The sequence below is a fragment of the Gambusia affinis genome, linkage group LG02, assembly GCF_019740435.1.
Source record: "Gambusia affinis linkage group LG02, SWU_Gaff_1.0, whole genome shotgun sequence".
Classification (NCBI taxonomy): Eukaryota; Metazoa; Chordata; class Actinopteri; order Cyprinodontiformes; family Poeciliidae; genus Gambusia; species Gambusia affinis.
Window position 1 is genome coordinate 12,302,195 of NC_057869.1, and position 21,547 is coordinate 12,323,741.

The window sequence follows — 21,547 nt, forward strand, 5'->3', positions numbered from 1 at the left end:
TAGCATGAAATTATTTTCCAGCACCAGAGTAGATTTCATTTCTCTTTTATTTTGGAAAAATATCGCATTTTCCAGTTATAAAAATGACAGGCTCTGTACATACGACTTTTCTCTTAAATACAACACAGTCACAGTGGTCTCAAGTGCCTAACACATGCATACATACATACATACATACATCATCTGCCAAATAAAAACAGCACAACTTAAATTATAACAAGATTAACAAAAACAACACAACAAAATGAAGCAAAAATAATTACATAATTAAATTAAACGCATACATCTTTCTTTAGATAACAAATAAATTTAATAAAACAAAACAAAAGATTCTAACCAGCGGCAGGAGGAGTCATGGTGTCCTTGAATTGGCTGATAGTGGAAGACTGGAGCGGGAGAGGACAGTGCATACATCGACACCAAAAGCGGCCATTTACTTCTTCTGTACACACACACTTGCACACACACATATGCACACACACCTCTATAGTGCAATGAGGTCTTGGCAGTTAAGACTTTATAGCGCAGCCTTGTTCTCTTGGAAAAACATCATTACGAAGTCAGGAAAAAAAGAAGCAAAACAGTCAGGTTTAAGTTGAACAGATGATTTGATAATTAAATATGATGCATGTATTGGTCTGATTTATATCCCTTGCCCCAAGCACTGCCCTTTCTATCAGACATTTCAGGGCTCAGAGGCCAGTATGGCCCAACAGTATCCATGGTGGATCGATCTGCAGTCACTACTGGAGTTTTCAGTTCTCTGTTTCCTGCTGAGAACCAGCTCAGCTACATCTGCCAGTGCTGTAGAGTTGAAGGTGTTCGGCTGTCCTACAAGTGGTCCTAAACTTTAGATAATCTGATATGGAAAGTTCTGCTCGTGGTGCCTTGAATAAATTTCTAAAAACGGTCAGCCTAAAATTACAGGGACTCCTACTGTTGCAACAGCTCCACACTCTACTCTGCAGCACTGTGCAGAACATAAACTACCGGAAATCCAGGACAGATTTTACACAGCAATGTAAAACCACAGCACGTAACAGTACTACAGCAGTACTTTAAAGGTTTTCAGTACACTAAAGGTACTACATTGTTCATATAGTCGGTACATCACCGTACAATATCATCGGTCAATATCCAAGTCAATGCTCCGCTGCTTATTAGGAGAGAACAGTTCATCCACTGATGAGCTGAAAATCTTCCAGTGCTGCCAGGAGACATCAAGCAAGCTCTTCGTGAGTTCTCCAGCAGTTTTTGACCGTCTGAGACAGCCTTGTGTCTGTACAATGTCTGTACAAGTGCTGGCACCTTGTTCTGTCGCTTCATCCATAGCATAGAGTCACCAAAAGACCTGTGTCCATCGAAGGCCAAGGATATTGTAAATTGACCCGTAGTATCACTGTAGTCCTCAGTCAAGGCCAAGCAGGTGATGCGTCTGCACTGGCACATCATCACCATGGCTCAAAGTCCTCTAGGAAATCCCAGGGAACAGCAGCAAACAGCAGGAGTAAAACCTCCCAGAAACAAACTGAGCTCTACTGCTCAGGGTTGGTGAGTGTGGAATAACATCAACCACAGGAAACTGGTACCATAATTATACCTGTAAAACAAAGAAAACAAAGTTAGTGCTGTGTTACCAGTACAGATGGACAGTTATTTTTCTGGTGTAGTTGCTCAAACAGATTAAACAGACTGTGTTCTCACCTCTGTAGCAATGATACATTCATCTTTCTGGTCTGATATGACGTAAACAGACTGGTATTTGGTATCGCTGGAACAGGGGTACCGGCTGTCACTGGGAGTAGGGTACACAGCCTCACTGGTTGGCTGGAATTTGAGGTCGCAGGTTGACTGGTACTGAGGATCCCTCGCTGTATGACAGTTTAAATCAGAGGATGGCTGATCTTTTGCTACGCTGCATGCTGGTGACTCTGCCGATGCTTTCTTTTCTGAAGCATCACTGTAGGATGAACAAAAAAGAGATTAGAAATACTGTTCTTCATTCTAGGTGGGGTTGTAATGTGTTTAGGGTAATTCTTGAGTACCTGTTCTGTCTTTTCCGGAATCCTTCCCCTGTGCTGGGCTCATCCAGTGGCTCACATTTGGGCTCTGGTTGTTTGCATTCCTCCTCTGTACATGGTGACAGATCTTCTTGCCGAAGTTCGTGGACCAGGTTGTACTCCACACTTGGGTAACAAGACTTAAAACCATTTTTCTCAGACCCGTTGAGGCTGCTGATTCCACTCAGACCCCCAATTGACCCAGCAAGGTCCGAATGATAATCTGCTTTCTTATTGGTGTTTTTAATTGATGTCGTCATCATACCACCAAGCTCCTTGTCACTTCGAAGACAGTTATTGGTTGTGAGGTTATTCATGGTCTCCTGGCTATCACTGTGAGCACCGTCACTATTGTGACTGTGTCGGGTTTGTAGTTTGACGCGAACATAGACCACCAACACAGAGCAACTGATCAGGATCACAAGAACGAGGAAAACACCGGCACAGACAGCCGTCCAGGGGAATCCGCTGTCGTCATCCTCCTCAGTGTCAGTATTCCCACTTTCTGAAGATGAATATCGCCGATCTGGTCCATCAACGACTGGCTGGGAACCCTTGGGAACCTCTGGTAGGAGGAACTGGCAGTTATTCCCACCATAGCCCGGCACACAGGCACACACATAGCGACCACCACGTTCATGGCAAGTGGCTCCATTATGACACGGGTTGTGAATGCAGCGAGAGATCGGTGAGCTGCAGTTTTTGCCCGTATAGCCTGCAAGGAACAGTTCAGAGTCTCAAAAATGGGTCCAAACAACATTTAGCAAGAAAGTAGATTAAAAACGGTCATACCTGGTGGGCAATTGCATGTGTAGCCATCCACTGTGTCCTGGCAAGTTCCACCATTCTGACAAGGAAAGGACTGGCACAATGCAGAAATGCCGCTGCTAACCTCACAGTTGGGCCCTGAAAAGCCCTCTGGACACTTACACAGGTAGGAGTTGACCAGATCCACACATTCTGCGCCTGTAAAGTGAAGCATCATTAAGATTAGTCTCCCAATTCTCCACCTCTTGATTTAGAAGTAAATGTGGAGTAGGCTATACTGATAAAACACAACAACCTACCATTTAGACAGGGATTGGAGGAGCAATGGTCAATTTTCTTCTCACAAGTGAACCCAGCATATCCCATTAGGCACTGACAGAAGTAGCCACCTTCAGGGTTGTCCACACAACGTCCACCGTTGAAACACGGCCCGTCTGCACACGTATTGGCACTTAGCTCACAGTTGTTTCCATAAAAACCAGGTGGACATGTGCACTTGTAGTCATTGTCATTGTCCTGTTGACAACAATTCTTGGTTAGGCACAAGCTTAAGGATGTTGCTGTACCCAAAGACATCCTCATGTCTTTAAGGTGGTACTCACAATGCAGCTGCCTCCATTTCGACAGGGATTTCCTGAGCATTCATTGAATTGAATCTCACAGTTAGCACCGGTGTATCCAGGAGGGCAGGAGCATGTGTAGCTGCCCTGACCCGTGTTGGTGCAGGTGGCTCCGTTAAGACAAGGCTTATGGTGTGTACAGTAATTCAGGTCTGAAAATACAAACAGTTGCACTTATGAGCCAAACACGTTAAATACAAAACAATCAAGGACAGAAGGAATTTAAAGAGCAACACAGCATTTTAGTGAACTTGTCTACAAACTCACCTTGGTTGCAGAAGAGCCCACCCCATCCCTCCTGACAGTTGCACTGCCAGGGTTGTTGGCAGGTGCCGTGGAGGCAACCTGGGTAACGGATGCAGTCATCACAGTAACGCCCACTGAATCCCACGCGACACCTGGGGACACACCAACCAGTTAATATCAAACTAACGGAGATGAAGGCCAGGGTAACTTAGGTTAGAGAAGGGCTGGACAAGATGGCTGAAAAGCGTATTATTATATAAGCATTTCATATCAGTCGATATTGATAATTATTGATTAGTTCGTTGCTTTAAATATCTGAAATACTACCAGCCTAGTGATAGGACATTTACTCTTTTATTCACAGCTTTTGCTCCAGGCTGTAGTTTTTTGTTTTTAAGTAGTTATGAGGCACAGTGGCAAAACCTTAAACTACTGCTGGGCAAGCTACTCAACAGGTTGTTGCTAGGGAACCAAAGAGTGAGTGAGTTAGTTGAAGCCACCAGTTCAATTCAAATATACTCTATTGATCCCAAAGAGAAATTGCTTAGGTAACCTTGAGAGGCTGAGTGGCTAAAGCCTTTAATCTGCCTACGTCTCCCAGAATGCTGTGCTGTTCTGGATTGCAGTGAATATTCTATTAGATGTATTATCTATTTAAAATTGGTCATGAGTCTATCACAGTATATGTTGTTATTGATTTACTGCCCAAGCCTAGTTTAGAGACACATAAAAGCAGCTTGTTTTGAACTTACTTGCATTCTCCTGGTTTGTCACAGAATCCATGTTCTTCATCACATCCAGGAAGACAAATAGCTGTAAAAAGAAAACAAACAGATCAGCCATGAAAAAAAGATTTTCAAACGGCAACCCTGGAAAAAAACAGCAACATTTACATTGCTTCTTGCTTGTCTGCCTTCTGAATTGTGTGTTTACTCATCTGACTCCTCTTTCAGTCTCTCTGGTTCACGTTTTAGCATGTTGAAGGGAATCATTGTCATCGGGTCATGTCTGACCACCCTTAGGTTTTAGGTGTTTTGATGAAATACTACCTTTCAGCCAAGCTGGAAGCTATCACAGTTTGGGTCTCAAAGAAGGAGAACCAGCCAAGAAGCCCCTCTTTTAACAGGCTAGTTCCACAACAAAAAGCCCCCCACACAAAGCCCCCTTTCTCCCCTTGACTGTGGGTCAGAAGTCCCCTTTTCTCACCCTTTGCCTCTGTCCTCCTCCTTTTTATTTCCTTCATCCTCCATCCTCCATCCCCTCCCCTACTCCTTATCTCCTCTTCCTCCTCCTCTCCCCTTCTTTGCCTCTCTCCTCATCCCCCTCCTCCTCCACCTTTCCCCCCCAGGGCCAGCTGGTCTGTGAGGAGCTAACCACCAGACAGCTGCTCCATTGTCTCCTCTCACTGAGCAGCTGCCCCCTCCACAACAATACACGACCCGGCTCGGCCAATCACCGGCCCCAGCCGCAACAATATAGGACCCCCACTTGGCCAATCGGGGAGGAGGTTTGGGGCCGAGGAGGCCCCAGCGGTCTAATGGAAGGCACGCGGCGTGTGAATTACTGAGGAGCCACCGCGGCTCATTAGAACGGAGGCCTCTGGTGCAATGGGATAACTGACTGACGCCTGTTGCACACGGGCCCTCCATTATGAGCTGGAAAAAGTCTCAGAGAATAAAGAGAGGCAAACGACTGCTGGAGAAATAAACTTCAGATTGAAAAACTGTTGTTCAAACTGTGCAGGAAAAAGAAAAAAAAACAAAATCTTGACGATGATGATTGAAAGGCAATTCCTTTAAAATTGAAGTGATTACCGGTAGGTAGCAACTAACCAGTTTGGGGGAAATCCGAAACCTTACTTCTGTAGGTTTTTGGAGAAAAATTACTTTTATAAGTGTTTTTGCTATGCTTTTAATTGAGTATTGTGAAGTATCTCTGCTCTTACTTGAGTAAAATCTCTGGATCTTTTATCCAATGAATGAAAAACAAGCATGTTTTAACCAAACATTACGTAGATTCAAACACTTCTGTTAACGTTTTCTAAAGAAAGAAATTGATTTGGAAAATTTGTGATTTTGTTATATGAATAATTTTCATTCTGGTCCTTAACAAAATGCACACATAACTTTATATTTTGGTCCGTCTGATGATGTATTTTTTTAAATGTTAAATGATTGATCAGTTACTCAGTGCTTGAATAGACTTTTACCAAATACTTATTTGAGTAATTTCTAGGCTGCTTTTTACTTTTTCTTGACTGAAAACATGTTGAAATAGTGCTACTCTCACTTACGTACAACTTTTTGGGTACTCTACTCACCTCTGCATCTGACGGATGTACTGTTGTTGTTAGTCAATAATATACAGTTACTGTGATCTTGATGCACACATCAGCATCCTCTGCTTAGCATCAGATCCAAATATTAGCCACTGCTTCACCACTGAGTTGGAAAAGCCTCCCTTCATTTTTTATCCCTCCTTCCTGCTCTTTCATTTAGCTTCCCTGACCGGCGTAATGAAAGAGTTCGATCAATGAGCAAACCCACTCACGTTCAGTGCAATACTGGCCCTTCCAGCCAGAATTGCATATGATTTCCCCTCGCTCGCCGCAGGTAAAGTGTCCAAAGGCATCGTCCCGGGGACGGCAGAAGACAGAGCAGCCGTCGCCGTAGTAGTGCTCATCGCACAGGAAGCGGTAGGAGAAGCGCAGCTCCGTCCTGCTGGCCGTCTGCAGGTCCTTGGACCATTCCTCTCCTACGGTCAGGTGCCGCTGCGTGGTGAACCTGCTGATCAGCCGCTCTGGGTTGTCTGCAGAATCAGCAATCACAGTTTGAACAAGGTCATTTGTTGTCACTCTGAAGGTCGAGATGCGAAACTTACTTCCAGTGTCTGGAATAAAAACAACAATTTCTACTGTCACTGACTGCGACTTTAGAGCAATAAATGTTGGGAAGATGCTAAGAGAGCAAAGGGCAGCTTTCAAATAAAATCCAAAATAAGAGTCAAAATTACACACAAATGACCTTATTTTAGGTGAACAGTTGAAATGAGTGTATCCTGATGATTTCTGAGTGGGAAAACACGCCACTGCACACCAACAAGACCATCATTTCACACACACCCTGTCCTGTCACCCACCTGTTGTCAGGTCGTCCAGGGAGTCCGTGTGCAGAGCTTCAATGATCAGTGAAAACGTCCCCTGAGGAAAGACAGACAGACAGTCAACAGCTGCTCTGCTTGCAGATAAATCTCCCCCTTACCTTCAGCCTCCAGAGCCACAGAGGCTCATAAACTTCACAGTCTAATTCTAATACTGATTAGAGACCTAATAAGCCCAGGCTACCAGCTTCTTCTTCTCTTTTTCACACCCCTGCTACTATCACACTCAGTGGTTTTACACCGCTGTAAAACCCAAAATGAGGCGGAATTTCACGCTGCGCTGCAAATGATGTGCCAACTCAGAGGATGTTAGATTTCCCACCACGGCTGATCGGAGGGGGAAATCTTTTTGGTGACACCGCCCCTCTCTCCCTCTCTCTCACCCGCATCCCCTCCCTGTTTTATCCCACCAAAGAGCGCAGTGTTACTACAATAGCCCCTCTCACACGCTGCTGACAAAGACCCTCACAAGTGTTGAGTCTGGGAGCATCTGTTAGGGCTTTTTCCCCCCTTCATAAAACCCATCACAAAAGTCCAATTCCAACGCCAGTAACATAAAACGTGACGATAAGTGATGTGGGGGATAACAACTGTCATCTCCGGTTACTCACCGGCCATGTGAAGCCGAAGGAAAAGCGAATCGGGTTGGTGAAGCTGTCCGCGTTGGTCTCTGGCACCTGGAAGGAGTTGGAGCCGAGCACGGGCGTCACCGCGCCGCCGTAGGTGCAGGGAGGCTCCGGAGAGACGCTTGCCTGGTAGTGCTTCAGGCAGACCCGAAAGAAAGTCTTGCACTCGCACTGCTGGTGGCCCTGCGGGTGCGCGGCGCCTCCCGGGCAACAGTTGGCGTTCCCAGCTATCCCCTTCTTGTTGAGAAACTCCTGCAGTTTGAGCTCGAACACGCCTGAGCACAAAACCTACAACACAGGGGGGGAAACACTCATATGGGATCGATCTGAGATAAGAATCTCAAGAGTGAGGAAATTAGAATGAGATTTTAGGAGCCCTGGATGTTGGGACGTACCTGGCAGGTGAGTGAGGACAGACTGACAATGAGGAGCAGACACAGGCGTCCCATTGTGTTGACAGCCTCCTCAACAAGCAGTGAAAGCTCCGCGGGTCCGTGTCTCACCACTCAAACACTCATGGAGAAAGTTTTCAAAGCTGCGCTCACGGTCAAGGCGACGTTTTTACGCACAAGGCTGAAAATTAGGAGACACTTTTCCTGGAGCGCGTCAGTCACCTGTCCATCTGCTCACTCCCTCAAAAGTGTCGGATTTATTTTTTCTTTTCGTTTCTCAAAACGAATCGGTCTTTCACAGATTCAAGTAAGATCCAGCGGAATATTCCCCCTTAGAGAAATCCAGAGCGGAAATATCGGAGTTAATTCCAAACTAGGTTGTAGAAAAGATGATCTTCTTCATTTGTTCCAGTTTATTTCTTTGTTTTCAGGATGTTTTCATCCCAAACACAGAAAACAACCTCCGCTCCTCTCCTTTGATGACATGTATCAGTGAGTAAGTCTGATAGGTTTTCTGCCCTGCGCAGGGTTTTATACAGGGCCAGCAAGCGAAGGGTAATAAGATGCAAATGAGGCCCTCTGCCTCTCTTCTTCCCCTCCTTCCACCACCACCACAAGTCCGCCCCGGGGCCATTACAAAGAAACAGGAGGAGGAGGAGGGTAGGAGTCCCCCATCCAAAAAAACAAAAAAACTGTAGCCCCCCTCTCTCTTTTTCTCTCAAGGGGACAGACCAAATGGCTACTGAGCTGTTAAATGTACAACAACCCCTCGTTTCCCCTGATGGCTCCCTCCTCCACGCGGAGCCTATTTACATTCCGACAAATTCTTTTACCTCCACACGAAATCCTCAACTCTACCGGGAGATTTATGATTTGCGCAGCGGCAGCAGCAGCCAGTTAGACGGTGGGTTCTCATATCTGAGCTGACTATGGTGAAGTCTTGGCTGGCCTGATGCTGGCTGGCTGGCTGGCTGGCCGCGCAAGCCAGCCGCTAACGACCATCTGCTCCATCGCATTCCTATGGTGTTACCCCGTTTTTTTCAACGTTCCCACCCAAAACCAGTCAATCTGTTCCTGTTGAAGTAATTTATTGACGCGTAGATCTGCTCCGTGCAGGCTAACTAAACTAAAATGTGCGTCCATAATCGTTAAATTTATTATTTTTTTGTTGGCAGATTAACTATTTTGCTTAATTAATAAATAGTAAAACATCTTAAAAAGAGCTTATCTACTAGTTAAATCACAGCCTTCTATAAATATTTACTGTGTATTTGTGTTTTTCTTGAGTCGCGGAAGGCCAATAAACATCAATCTTGCTTTCTCCAAACAAAAACATCACATCGGTGCGCAAATATCCCCCAAATTACGCACAAGGATCACAAGATGAGCGCATCTCAAACGTTAATTTCTCTTCATGTCTGTATTTTTCCTTACATGCTCTTTATTATAGGCAGCAAAAAAAAAAAAAAAAAAAAAAAAATTACACGGTGGTGTGTCACTCGCGTGGCTGTCATTAAGGGACTTTGTGAGGAGAGGGCGGAGGGAGGATGAGGAGGAGGGGACTCACAGAGGGAGTAAACTTTTTTCTCTTTGTGCTTTCAGCTGTATGTTAATTGGGCCGGCAGCACCTGCTCTCTCACAATAATACAACACCAGAGACACACACACACACAGAGACACGGAAAGCACGGCGGCCAGTTTTATAAACGGTAATCTCAACGTGTGTTTATATACATATAAATAAATATTTTATCATCTAGAGACGCGAGCATGAGCTGGTTTTAACAATCTGCTTTTAAAAAAGTGACCTGCAAGCCTGTTTGTCTCACAGCCGGATGACATCAGCTCACATGAACTCAGGCTTATTTGCATATGTGTGTTTTTTTTATCCGCAGAAAAATGCGGGGAAGAATGCGCACTCGTTGCCATGAAGTTATCATGAGCTGGCCTCTGGCCCTAAAGCAGCTTTAGATGCTAATGGTTCTTTGATCAAACTATAAGTAAATCCCTCAGCATGCTGCTCTTCTTCTGCTGTGTCATATTTGTAAAATATATTAAGGCTTTCTCATTTCAGCCATCAGTTACAGCTAAAACATGCTAGCTGTGAATATGTGGGCTATGTTCACAAAAAGTAAATGAAAGGCTTTAAAGAGAGTTGCTGATTGGCCAGAACAGTTAATTGGTGTTTGGTGCCACACTTGTCAATCACCTCAAGCTTAAAGCTTTGCAGCAGAGACCGGAGAAAGGGCCTCCTCTCTGAATTATTTATTTATTACTGTGTTGGCACAGCAGCAGCGTCCACTGAGGAACAGGCGCGCTGCATCAGAGCGCCATGCCACTTCTTATGTCTATCAACATGCACACAGGTTGGTGAGGAGGAGGAGGAAGAGGAGGAAGGAGAAAGGAGGGGCCTTAATTAACATCTCCAGTGGAAGCTGCGCTGCATAGCATCAGTGTTTTGGTCCACAAACAAGGAGCTAATTCACAATCTACAGCTAACATATGGCCAGCTTTCAGCCATGTCAACACATACAGGGCTGATCCGTTTCTATCTTCAAGGTTTATTAGAAAGAATAAAAGTGTTCCCACAGCATGATGCTGCCTCCACCATGTCTGGGACAGTGAGTACAATGAAAAGTGTAGAAACATTGTGAAGCCTCAGCCTGTGTCACATGCACTGATTATAGTTTACTAACGACTAACCACATTTAGTTTCTTACATTTATTTAAGTAAAACTTTAAAAAAATTGACTTTTAGGATTATTTCTACCTTTACTTTTACCTAAGTAATTTTAGTATTAAGTATTTCTGCTCTTACCTGAGTAAAATTTCGTGATTCTCTTCCCACTTTGACCAAATGTGAAGTTTGTTATAATAAAAAAAAATCACCAGACACAGACCTGCAGCTTTATACTGAAAGAAATGTATTTTTCTTTTCTTTGACCTGATTTTATTGTTTTGTAGTGATGTTATTTATATGAATTCGTTTCATTTTGGTCCTTAAAATACCAACATTTACACATAACGTGATATTTTGTAATTGTTTTTAAAGCAGTTTTGTTAGTTTTGTGTTTTCACAAACAAACAAAAGAACACAGAATTGCACACGAGTTTTTATATCACATTTAATAAGTGGAGGAGAAGAAAAAAGGGATAAAAGTACCACTGCACTACATCACAATCATATAATTTTGTATCTTCATTGGTCTTATGAATTACCTACTGCAATAATGATCAATGATGTGACTTGAATGATGTTTTGATCAGATACTCATTAACTGAGTCGCCTTTTTATTTTTACTTTTACTCAGTTATGTTGACGTAATGTTACTTTTACTTGACATATTTTTGGTACTCTACCCGCCTCTGTAGTCTCTTGGTGTTTTAAAAGCTATGTTGTACTTTAGAAATTGCAATGGCAGTTATTGCAATTTTTTATTACACATTTATACTAATTTCAAAGCCTAGCATCTGATTCATATTATTACCCATATGAACCAACGTTGACTGCACTTCTCTCTGTTAAAAATGCAAATAAATAAAAATAAGTTTAAGCTAAAGATATGTGGAAACAGTGCCACTCTTCCTTGCAGGGCCGGCCCAAGGAAAATGTGAATTAAGCGGCTGATTAAGGCCCCTAATACTCAACTGTATAGCATTATAACATACATATTTAAAATAACATTGAATAACACAAACTGAATGCTGTTACACTTGGAAAAACGATTTCTATCATTTTTATGATAAAAGGTTGCTCCCTTTTTGCTGCTGCCACTCTTGGGAAGATATCAAACGTGGTAACTGTAAATTTGGTGTTTATCAGCTGATGTAACTTTCAAATAGATAAAATAATATGGCACACTTAAATTCCACTCTGCTTTCCAAAACCAAAGTTTTGTTTTGGTTTGTTTGCTACTCCTCTAAGGTTAAAATAACACTGGGGTGATGTAAGTTAATGACAAACAAGGACACACGGTAGCTTAGCAACAATAAATCATCTGGTGTTGACATGTTGGCATGGGGGCCCCAAATAAGAATCTGCTTTGGGCCTCAAAAAGGTTTGGACCGGCTTTGCTTCCTTGAGTATAATGTTTGGGTACTGAGCAGTAACTTTGTTTTGGTGTCTGTGGATTGCCTGACTGGAAGGCCTTTAACCTTAAGCGCTGACACCATTATGTTCCTGCCTGCCTCAGTTTTTCCACATTTACCCCCTGAGCTGCGGGATTTCTGATTTCAGCCCACAGTGTTGCTGCCACCGGTGCTCGTTTGGCATGCCGTAAAATCTGTGTCTTGAAGGCTTTTATTCAAACTCATCCCGACTATCAGAGGTCCTCTGTGGTCTCTGTATCTATCAGTCACTCATCGCTATGACGTGGCGCACATTTCCTGATTATGGCAGCAAAGCGTGACTGAAGGGCATGTGAGATGAGCCCCCTCAGCTCAACAACATCAAGACGACACTTCTCCCCCCCAAAACATAATTTATGTCAGGAGATTGTGTGTCTTAAGGAAACAGCAGAAACTCCTCCCCTCTGATCCCTCTTTTTTGCGTGCGTGCATGTAGATGCGTGGACGCGCGTGAGTGGGAGTGCGGGCGGGGTAAAAAATTGTTTAAGTGGAGGTCTGATTGTTTAATTGAAGTGCTTTCCTGTTGTCTATCTGTGTGTGCGCGCGTGTGAGACGACAGAATAGCTGCATGTGAGCGCGTGTTTGTCGGCGCACGCGCGCGCTCGCTCAGCGGGAACAACAAAGGGAGAGGTCTCGCGCCCCGCCGCCCATTCATCTCTTTCTCTGGTGAAGTAATTCCCATTGATTCCTATTGAACGGCGAGTCGTGAGCCCCTCAGGGGAGAACTTGTGATTTGTGAAGGGTCGCGAGGACAGGACACGCCCCTCCTCGAGCCCCGGCCATCTGCTCTCCAAACACCACAACACCGACCGAGCCGCCACCAAATGTCCTCGGTCATCACGGACTGCCTACTGGCTCCTATAACTCATCATTTTCTGTGCCATCGTTTTTATTTCTCTGCCTGATCTGCAGCAGCAGAAGAAGAAGCCACCGGTGAAGCTGCTGGCCTCCAGAGCCAAATCACAGTGGTGGCATGCAGGGGCTGTGAGGTGGCCATATGGCCTGTGAGTGTGTGTATGTGCGTGCCAAGAAATGGATGGATGGCCATCGTGGGAACCTCCACATCATCACCATCACACCAGCTACACACACACATGCACATTGTTGCACATAGCGTGATGGCCTTTGCTTCAGTCAGCTGTAGAAATCAAAGTTCAAAAGGACTCTGGACTGCATGGTTCAGCATAGCGCTGGTTCTGGTTTACATGAAGGAATACTCTTTTAGATTAGCATCACTGCTAATGGAGGTAAAGCTCAACTGACATGGAAATTCAGTCATGTCAGTTGAGCTTTACATTGATAGATTGTAAAGGCCAACTGAGTGTAGTTACTTTCGTTAATTGTAACTACGGTATTGTGTTAAAGTTCTACTGTGACGTCACGCTCTTCAGACCGCTCCGCCATGATGGACGTCAAAGCAATGAGCTCCTTTAAAGCCTGCCAACAAACAGACACCTGGTGGCAAAATATTGCTTTGATTTAGTTGATTTCACTTTTAAAATGGTCACAGGGTGTGTTTGTCAAACTCGTCACATGTTGACGATTTGGGAAGGTTCCCTCAACGTCACATGTTTTCCGTCAATTATTGACGCGAAGGGTTCTCTCAACCGCTCCCTAAGCGTGCAAAACCCACGATTTGGTTAGGTTTAGGGTAAAGATTACGGTTAGGCTTAGAGTTGAACTCAATTACTGACGCGAAGGGGATACCCCACGCGTCATCGTGTGAGGGACCTTCACATGCGTCAATATATGACGAGTGCGTCCTTGCATCCTGGTGCAAGGATGCACAAGGATGTTTGTGACACGTTTAGGTTTGCATCCTTGTCTGTTTGTGCAGACAAGGATGCAAACCTAAACGTGTCATTTTATTTTATAACTTTTAATGAGAAAAGATATGGCGGTGACGGAGAGCAGCCGTCAATCATAATGACTGGCAGCCCTCGGCGTAACCGCGGATCAGCAGTGAACATCGTTAATATAGGCCTACTTTAAAAGTATAGCTAGGAAAATATCAAACATAGAAAGGGGAAACGCTGTTTATGACATAGTGACGTCAATCATGACTGGTGTGAAGTCGGTAATTTGATCAACACATCACGAGGGAGGAGGTATGACTCGGTTTCTAAACTAGCTGTACCGCTGTCTATGAGCCCCAACCAGGTGTGTTACGTTCACAGACAATTAGCTCGATTCAAACAAGTAGAGGCCATGAATGAACTGGCAAAAACAACTTTGGAAAACAACTTAAGTCGCTCTGTTCAATACTCCCGTCCCTCATTTCCAACGTCCATCATGGCTCTTCAAATGATTAAGTGACGTAGTTGCACAGGGTCAATGCTTTTATTTTGGTAACTTCCCAGTTAAGGTAGCTATGGTAACAGAACACAGTTCTACCGCAATAAAAGAAAACTGAAAAACGAATAAAAGGTAACCTAAATTTTTAGTTTCAGTCAATAAGGGAACAAGGCGATTGAAGTTTATTTGAGTAATTTCAAATGTTTATGAAAATTAAGTTATTGCTTGCATTATTGAATAAATTGTACCGATGTTACAACTTTTATTTGTTCTTGTCTAGCTCTTACAGTGGTTAATGGGTTTAATAAATCTTCATTTAACCATCAGTTCCAGTCTTCTCAAAACTGACTGGATGCTGCACAGAGATAGATAGAGAGATAGAGGACAATTATTTAACAGTGGTGTCATACTGTAACTCATATTAATTAATCAAGTTTGTTTGTATAGCATATTTCAGCCTCAAGGAAGTTCAAAATGTTTCACGTCATTAAAACACAAAAATAAAGTCATTAAAACATCAGATAGTCACCAATCGAGAAACCAGTAAAAAACATATATTAGTTAAGATGGTTTATTTCACTTATAACTAGAACTTTTTCATCAAGATTAAGGAATTACTGACTTAAAACAAACTCACATTTCTTGCTGAAAAATTACTTGTAAATTAGTTTTTCTTATTTCAAGTGTACTAATAACTTTTGCACTAGAAACTAGAAACAGACCCTCAGTTTAAAGTATTAATCTTCTGTTTCCTCTAAGGTTTTTTGCAGTTGCGGAGCAAATATTATTTAATTTTAAGAAGTACTTTTGGAATCCACAGAAAAGGTGGAAAATTTTAACAGTTTGTTAATAGGAAGTTTTAGCAACACATTTTGCTCCAACTGGCCCTTTTCAGTCAGTCTGACGCCACTGATCTAATGGATCAGCAATTGAAAATCCAAAAAATAAAGTATCAAAAATCAGCGTGAATTTTAATACTGGATATGAACTAAAAACAACCAGACAAATCTGTCTCCCCTGGATTATGAACAAATCACAGAGAAGCTGCCCCTGGAGGTGCCTGACCCGCCGCCCTCCAGGAGTCCTTGGCCTTTCGCTGGAGAAGCAGCGGTCTCCAGCAGCTGGATTAGCCGGGCCAGCTGCCCGCAGAGACGCTGGACACTGACACCAGGCCCGACCCCCAGTGTTCCTGCTATCAGGAGACCTGAGGGGATCTGGACAGGCCTCGGTGTGTGTGACTGCGTATCTGTGTGTGCTGCTCATTCAATCGGACAACTGTTGAGTTCTTACAGATTTGGGCAGCAGCGCTCTTTGTGCGAGTGTGTGCGTGCTTGTATGGCCGATTCTTTCCGGGGGTTAACTGCTGATCCAGTACAAATGGGAGGTGCTGGGGGTGGGTGGGGGCTTTCAGCGGGGCTGAGGGCAGTCGTGTGCTCCTGGAACATCTGCCTCTGTTACCCCCGAGTCAAGCTTTGGTCAGGACAGGAGAAGAGGTGGGGGGCCAGGGGGCTGCAGGGAGACGGGAATCAAAGGGGATGCCATCGAAGAGGAGAAAGAAGAGCAAGTGTAGGAGGAGGAGGAAGCTGAAAAGATCTAACGTGAATAGGCAGCAGACCCAAACTATGAGAAATGAGAATGAGATGCAGGATTATAGAGTTTAAGCCCCACTCTGGACTGGCCACTGTGTAGCACTTTGTGGGGGTTGTGTATGAATGTATGCGTGCAGATGTGTGCAAAAGCAGGTGTTCAGTTCACTGGAGCAAACACGTATTTTACGAGCAGGTGTTTGTTTATAGGCTGGAGTTTTGATAAAACTCAACATTAAAGCTGCAGTAACTTTTATAAAGAATGTTTTCTTTTTTACATATTTGTAAAACTGTCAGCATGTTTTGACAGTTTGAGACAGAAAACCTGTGAAAAGATCGATCTCTCCCTGAGCTACTCTTGCTGTCTGATGAAATGCACTGATCCCAACCAAAAACAACCAGTAACAGCAGGGAGGAGGGTCTTAATGTTGTCAATCATCCTCATGTATTGGCTGCTAAATGTGGTGGGGAAACAGGTTACAGTTACAGGAAAACCAATATTGGTGGCTATGCTAATTAGCATGAACATCCATAACATGCTATGCAAGCTGCAATGTAGCAGAGAACAAGGGAGGAAGCAAGAAAGAGGAGTAGCGCCACACAGAGTTGATTGACAGCGCTAAGAACCTCCTCCTGGGTCTGATTGGTTGCTTAGAGTTTGCACTGGGAGAAGACAGAAGAGTTCATTTTTCACTGATTATCTGTTTTGTACCAACATGTCACGACAAAGTAACGGTTTCAATAAATATGTAAAAAAACATACATTTTATAAAAGTTACATACTGCAGATTTAACACATTTTACTACATTATCAAACTGAAAAATGGATTAGCTCTTATATTTTAAATAGGAACGTCTGCCAGCTCTAGTCTACTTTAATTAAACAAAATTAAGAATGCATTGGTTCTCTAATGTTATATTATTTCAAGAAAAAAATGTCATGCAAATTTATTTCTCTTCTTGCCTCATGAATGAATTAAAAGTTTCAGTTCAGTTTCACCCAAACTTAGAAATGTCCAATCCTAAAACTGAGAGGAGGAGGAGTCCTGCTGCTTCCTCTCTCTCTTGTTTGTGACCAAAATTTACAGCGCTGCTCCTCCTTCCTTGGATAAAGTGTTTGAGAAGAATACTGGTTGTTTGGGAGGATTGTCCACTCAGCCCATGGAGCATCTGGCTGAGAAACAACAGATGCTGACAGCTGGACTGACTGCCAGCATATGTTCCCTTCCTTATTATTGCTCAGTGCGGACAATAGAATGGACGGGATGGGGCTGCTTTGTGTTGGGAAGGTAGACCTAATAGCTTGTGACTCCAGAGAGGAGGACCACCCCCCTCCCATTCACTTTGAGTGCAATTAGACCCTTACTTACTCTTGCCTGGAGAGGTATTATGAGGTCTGACTGAACCCACAAAACTACAATGGTTCATTCTCATTCATGACATTTTAGAAAGTGTATTTGTAATTACGGTAGAACCAGAGCACTGGCAACCTCGGTTATGTTTTCTAAAAGCCTGCATTTTCATTAACCTTCTGTTTTGGACATATTATTTCACAAAGATGTACTTTTAAACATTAAACATTGAAATTCGGTGCAAGAAATAACTAAAAACTTCCATAAACATTTCGGTTTATACAGAAGACTTTATTTATTGTGCAGGAGTTATGCACTAGTTTGGCCCAATAGTTAAGTGGATCATTGGAGACGACAGAGAAATAATTCAGAGCCCACTGCAACCACAATGAAAACCTCCTGCCTATTCCACCAAATACTGGTTTCTGAACTCTTCCTGAGTTAAAACATTAGTATTGTTGTTTCTAAATTAACATGAACTTGTTTTCTTTGCTTTATTTGACGTCTGAAAGCTCTGCATCTTTGATATTTTGACCATTTCTCATTTTCTGCAAATAAAAACAAAACTTTTGCTTGGATTTTCAAAGACATGTTGTCAGTAATTTATAGAATAAAATAACAATCTTCATTTTACTCAAATGTATACCTATAAAGAGTAAAATCAGAGAAACTGATCATTTTAAGTGGTCTCTTAATTTTTTTCCACAGTTGAATATATGTGAATCTATTGTAGTGTAATTTAAACTTGGATTTCTGCAGGATGATTTCAATTTTTGTCTGTGGAAAAAAAATTAACAACAGAATTAAAAATGACTATTACACTGCAAAAACACAAAATCTTACTAAGTATTTTTGGTCCAGCTTCTTGTGCAAACAAATCTAACTCAGAAGTAACGTTTCAGGCAGAAATAAGTGTTGGGAAGGTAGAAATAAGTGTTGGGAAGGTTTTAAGCTATTAATTCCTTAATATTGATGAAAATGTACTAGTTCCATTGGCAGATTATTTCACTTATAACATGGTACAAATGACATGGCAAGGAAGTACTTTCAGCCTTTGTTTGTTTGTAGTTTTCAAGAGTTGCAGGATAGTTGCAGTCGAGGACAGGCTATTCAGAGCCCTGATTTAGAATATATAAATGCCAGAATGTGCTTCTATTTACATTCCAAATCTGTCAGTTTAGGTCAAGTACTATTTCCATCTTGGGAATAAAGGTCCAGGATTGTAAATACCTGTTAACCAGGGCAACAGGCTGGACTAGAGGTGCAACAGTAAGGACATCTACAAGAAAAGACAGAGCAGAGTCCTTCAGAGTTTGATGAAGATTCAGCAAATCTTCTATAAAAGTCTACTATGGGGAATGTAGTCTCTTATTTCTTGGGGTAGCACCCTGAGACCCAGGGACTTAACAACACCAACTTAGCAACTCTTTATTGTGTAAATTAAAAATTAAAACCAGGTGCTCTTCAAGAGACTACAATAGATTGTCTTCAGTCAGAGGCTTCTTCAGATTCCCTGTGATACGGATACCTACAGGAGATACCTGCCTTCGGTCACCAACATCTCCAGTAACTCTTCCAGTAACTCTTTGAAGAAAACTGCAAACTTTGAGTTACAACAACATTTAATTTCCCTCTGAGATGAAAGAAGTTTTTTGTTGTTGTTTTGTTTTTAAATGAATGCAGATACTTTTCAAGAAAATATTTAATATTCGAACACATTATGTACAAAGAAATAAATTAAACCGTTCCAGAAACGTACCTACGTTTTGATTCGAAACTGCAGGTTAGTTCCGCGCCTTGGAATGGAGCGCGATGACGTCACGCGCGCACCACCGGAAGTAATTTGAATTTTCGTCTTGTAAACAGCGCACCGACAAAACCCCCCTGATAATCACCCAGAGGTTTCGTAGTAAGTTTAACCTATTGGCGACAGCAGATAATTAAATATTCCTGTTGTAAAGACGTGACTCGCAGTTGTGAACAGTTCTGTGACTGGTAAAAATAAAAATATCAGTATTTTTATGTGAGTAAACTGCCCTACTATCTGTTGTGACAGCAGCAGCAGAGATACGCATGCTTCGGGTACAAAAACTTGATATAAATAAGATATCAGCAACAATAATGTTATTATAACGCTATTCAGTAAAGTTTTGACCTATTCAGTGGACATATTTATTCATCTGCTTTATGGATGTGTTTGTTTGCGCTGTGCAGAAATGGGTGTAAAAGGTCTGCAGAGCTTCGTGGAGCGATGTTGTCCAGAGGCGTGTGTTACAGTGAGCCTGAGAGACATGGCCAGACAGCATGTCACCAGAAACCAGCAGCGCTGCTCTTCTAACATCACCAGCTGAGTTTCTCTGTTTTTCACTGTGGCGTTGTACCGTAATGCTGAAACTATTTTGACCTTTTTTTCACTAATAAAAACTGCGAGGGGTGATGCATCTCTCTGAATATGTGTCAAGTCTACGCTTTAAATATTTCTTCCAAACATAACCTTTACATACTGTTAAGGTGGACACTTTCTCTCCTGTTTGTTACTTGTTTTAGTTTAGTCCATGCAATGCAAATCTCACTGAGATATGCCAGGTTTTAAATTAATCTGTCGCTGAAAGTAACATTGTTTTGTCAAAAATCCTAATTTACATCCACCAGCTTTTGACTTGTTTGTAGAAACAAATAAGAAACATTCCAATAAAAATACTGGTTATGCATGGAAGCAAGGGAAATAATTATTTAACCACTCATTAGGCTTTTTCTGGCTCACACTAGTTTATGGTATTTATTTCTTAATAAAGAAGAAAAAATGAACTTCTGACATTTAGATAGGGATGTCTTATAATGTTAACTATTATTGAATAAATGTTTTTCCAAATCATGCACTTATCCAGCCAAACATTTCTTCCCTGCTGGACTTTACTTTGGTTTTGCACTTTGTTTTATTTTCCTGTTTTGTTGTTGTGCAGGTCCCACACTTGTTGTTGACGGCATGTCCTGCCTCTCCCACTGGTACTCACGAATGAACTGGGTGTGTGGAGGCCAGTGGACGGAGTACATGGAGGTCCTGAAGAAATGGGTGGAGGCTTTTACCTCTGCAGGCATCAAGTTGGTTTTTTTCTTCGATGGAGTCGTGGAAGAGCAGAAGAGACCAGAGTGGGTGAGGAGACACACAGATTTATTCGCTCCGTTTATTAGTCATAGCAAACATGTCCTGCTTGTGTTTTCATAGGTGAAAAGGCGACTCAGGGTGAACAAGGATATTGTAAAAATATTCAACCACATTAAGCAACATGGAGAACAGCCGGGTCAACAGCTCTCTTGTCTGCCATCCGCTCTGGCAACATTCACTCCTTTAGCTCTCAGGTTAGCGTTTCCCTGACTGAAGATGATGCAGCTTTTTAGTTGAATTCTTAAAGGCGGAGAATACAGAGTTTTGTTGGATGGAGTTTGATTAGGTGCAGTTTGGTCCACAGGTCACTGGGTCAGGACGTGTTCTGCTCAGTGAGAGAGGCGGACTATGAAATTGCCAGCTATGCTTGTTGCCATGGCAGCATGGGGATTCTGGGACAAGACACAGACTTCATCATATATGACAGGTTTGTAAAAAAAATGATTACAATGGTGTAGCTGGATTTTAAAAGTGCTTTGTAATGGCTGCAAAATGGCAGGTGCAGCCTAAATTACTGTGTTGGACTACATGCTGATCTTACACGAAGATGATAATAATAAGTGATGCAAAACGTGGACAAACTGATCTGAACACGTAGTTTTATCTCATCTCTTAAGTGCCCCCTACTTGTCCGTGGCAAAGCTGCGAATAAATGGCCTAACGACGGTCATGTATGACCGGCAGAGGCTCTGCAGAAACCTGGGGCTGAGTGTGACCCGGCTGCCCCTGCTGGCCTGTCTGCTGGGTAATGATGTGGTTTCAGAGGAGCTCATGCAGCACATCAGGAGCAGTGCTGTGGCAGCATACAGGTATCAGTCGCAAACCTGTAATGTACTGTGAAAAAATGTCTTTGTATTCAATTTAAATGAAAATAAATCTAGTTATTTCATTTAAAGTTATTTTTATTTACTTACCTATTTAACAGAGAGGAATGCAGTCAATATTGGTTCATATGTATAACATATATGAACCTTTTGAAAAAGTATAAAAGTTATAAAAAATTGTAATTGCAGTTACTGAACTACAACATAAATAACTAAAATATCAATAGAAATAAAGTGATTTGCAGGAGTAGAATAGCAAGTAAGAGCAACTCTGCTTCGACATATTTTTATTCGGGTGAAAGTAAGAAGTAGCCGTCCAAGAAAT

General features: G+C 42.5%; 2 protein-coding genes across 8 annotated transcripts in view; one reads left to right on the forward strand and one right to left on the reverse strand.

Annotated features, from left to right (window-relative positions):
* Positions 1-21,547, forward strand: part of fam120b (family with sequence similarity 120B) — a 55,766-nt gene that overhangs the window by 12,440 nt on the left and 21,779 nt on the right. For 2 of the 7 annotated variants that reach the window (XR_006372553.1, XM_044136263.1), the window contains exons 3-7: positions 19,447-19,578; positions 20,196-20,386; positions 20,459-20,592; positions 20,703-20,825; positions 21,016-21,207. Coding sequence is in view for 6 of the 7 variants with exons in the window: in XM_044136263.1 (XP_043992198.1) it covers positions 19,449-19,578; positions 20,196-20,386; positions 20,459-20,592; positions 20,703-20,825; positions 21,016-21,207 (770 nt within the window). In the remaining variant the exon portion in view is untranslated. The other 5 variants (XM_044136276.1, XM_044136297.1, XM_044136286.1 and 2 more) reach the window with 5 other exon arrangements.
* Positions 30-8,375, reverse strand: dld (deltaD). Its single transcript, XM_044136252.1, has 12 exons — positions 7,875-8,375; positions 7,465-7,767; positions 6,833-6,893; positions 6,245-6,502; positions 4,447-4,507; positions 3,716-3,846; positions 3,431-3,600; positions 3,128-3,344; positions 2,853-3,026; positions 2,046-2,775; positions 1,705-1,960; positions 30-1,600 (listed from the first exon to the last, which is right to left on the reverse strand). The coding sequence occupies exons 1-12, from the start codon at positions 7,926-7,928 to the stop codon at positions 1,595-1,597; spliced, it is 2,421 nt and encodes an 806-aa protein (XP_043992187.1). The 5' UTR covers positions 7,929-8,375; the 3' UTR covers positions 30-1,594.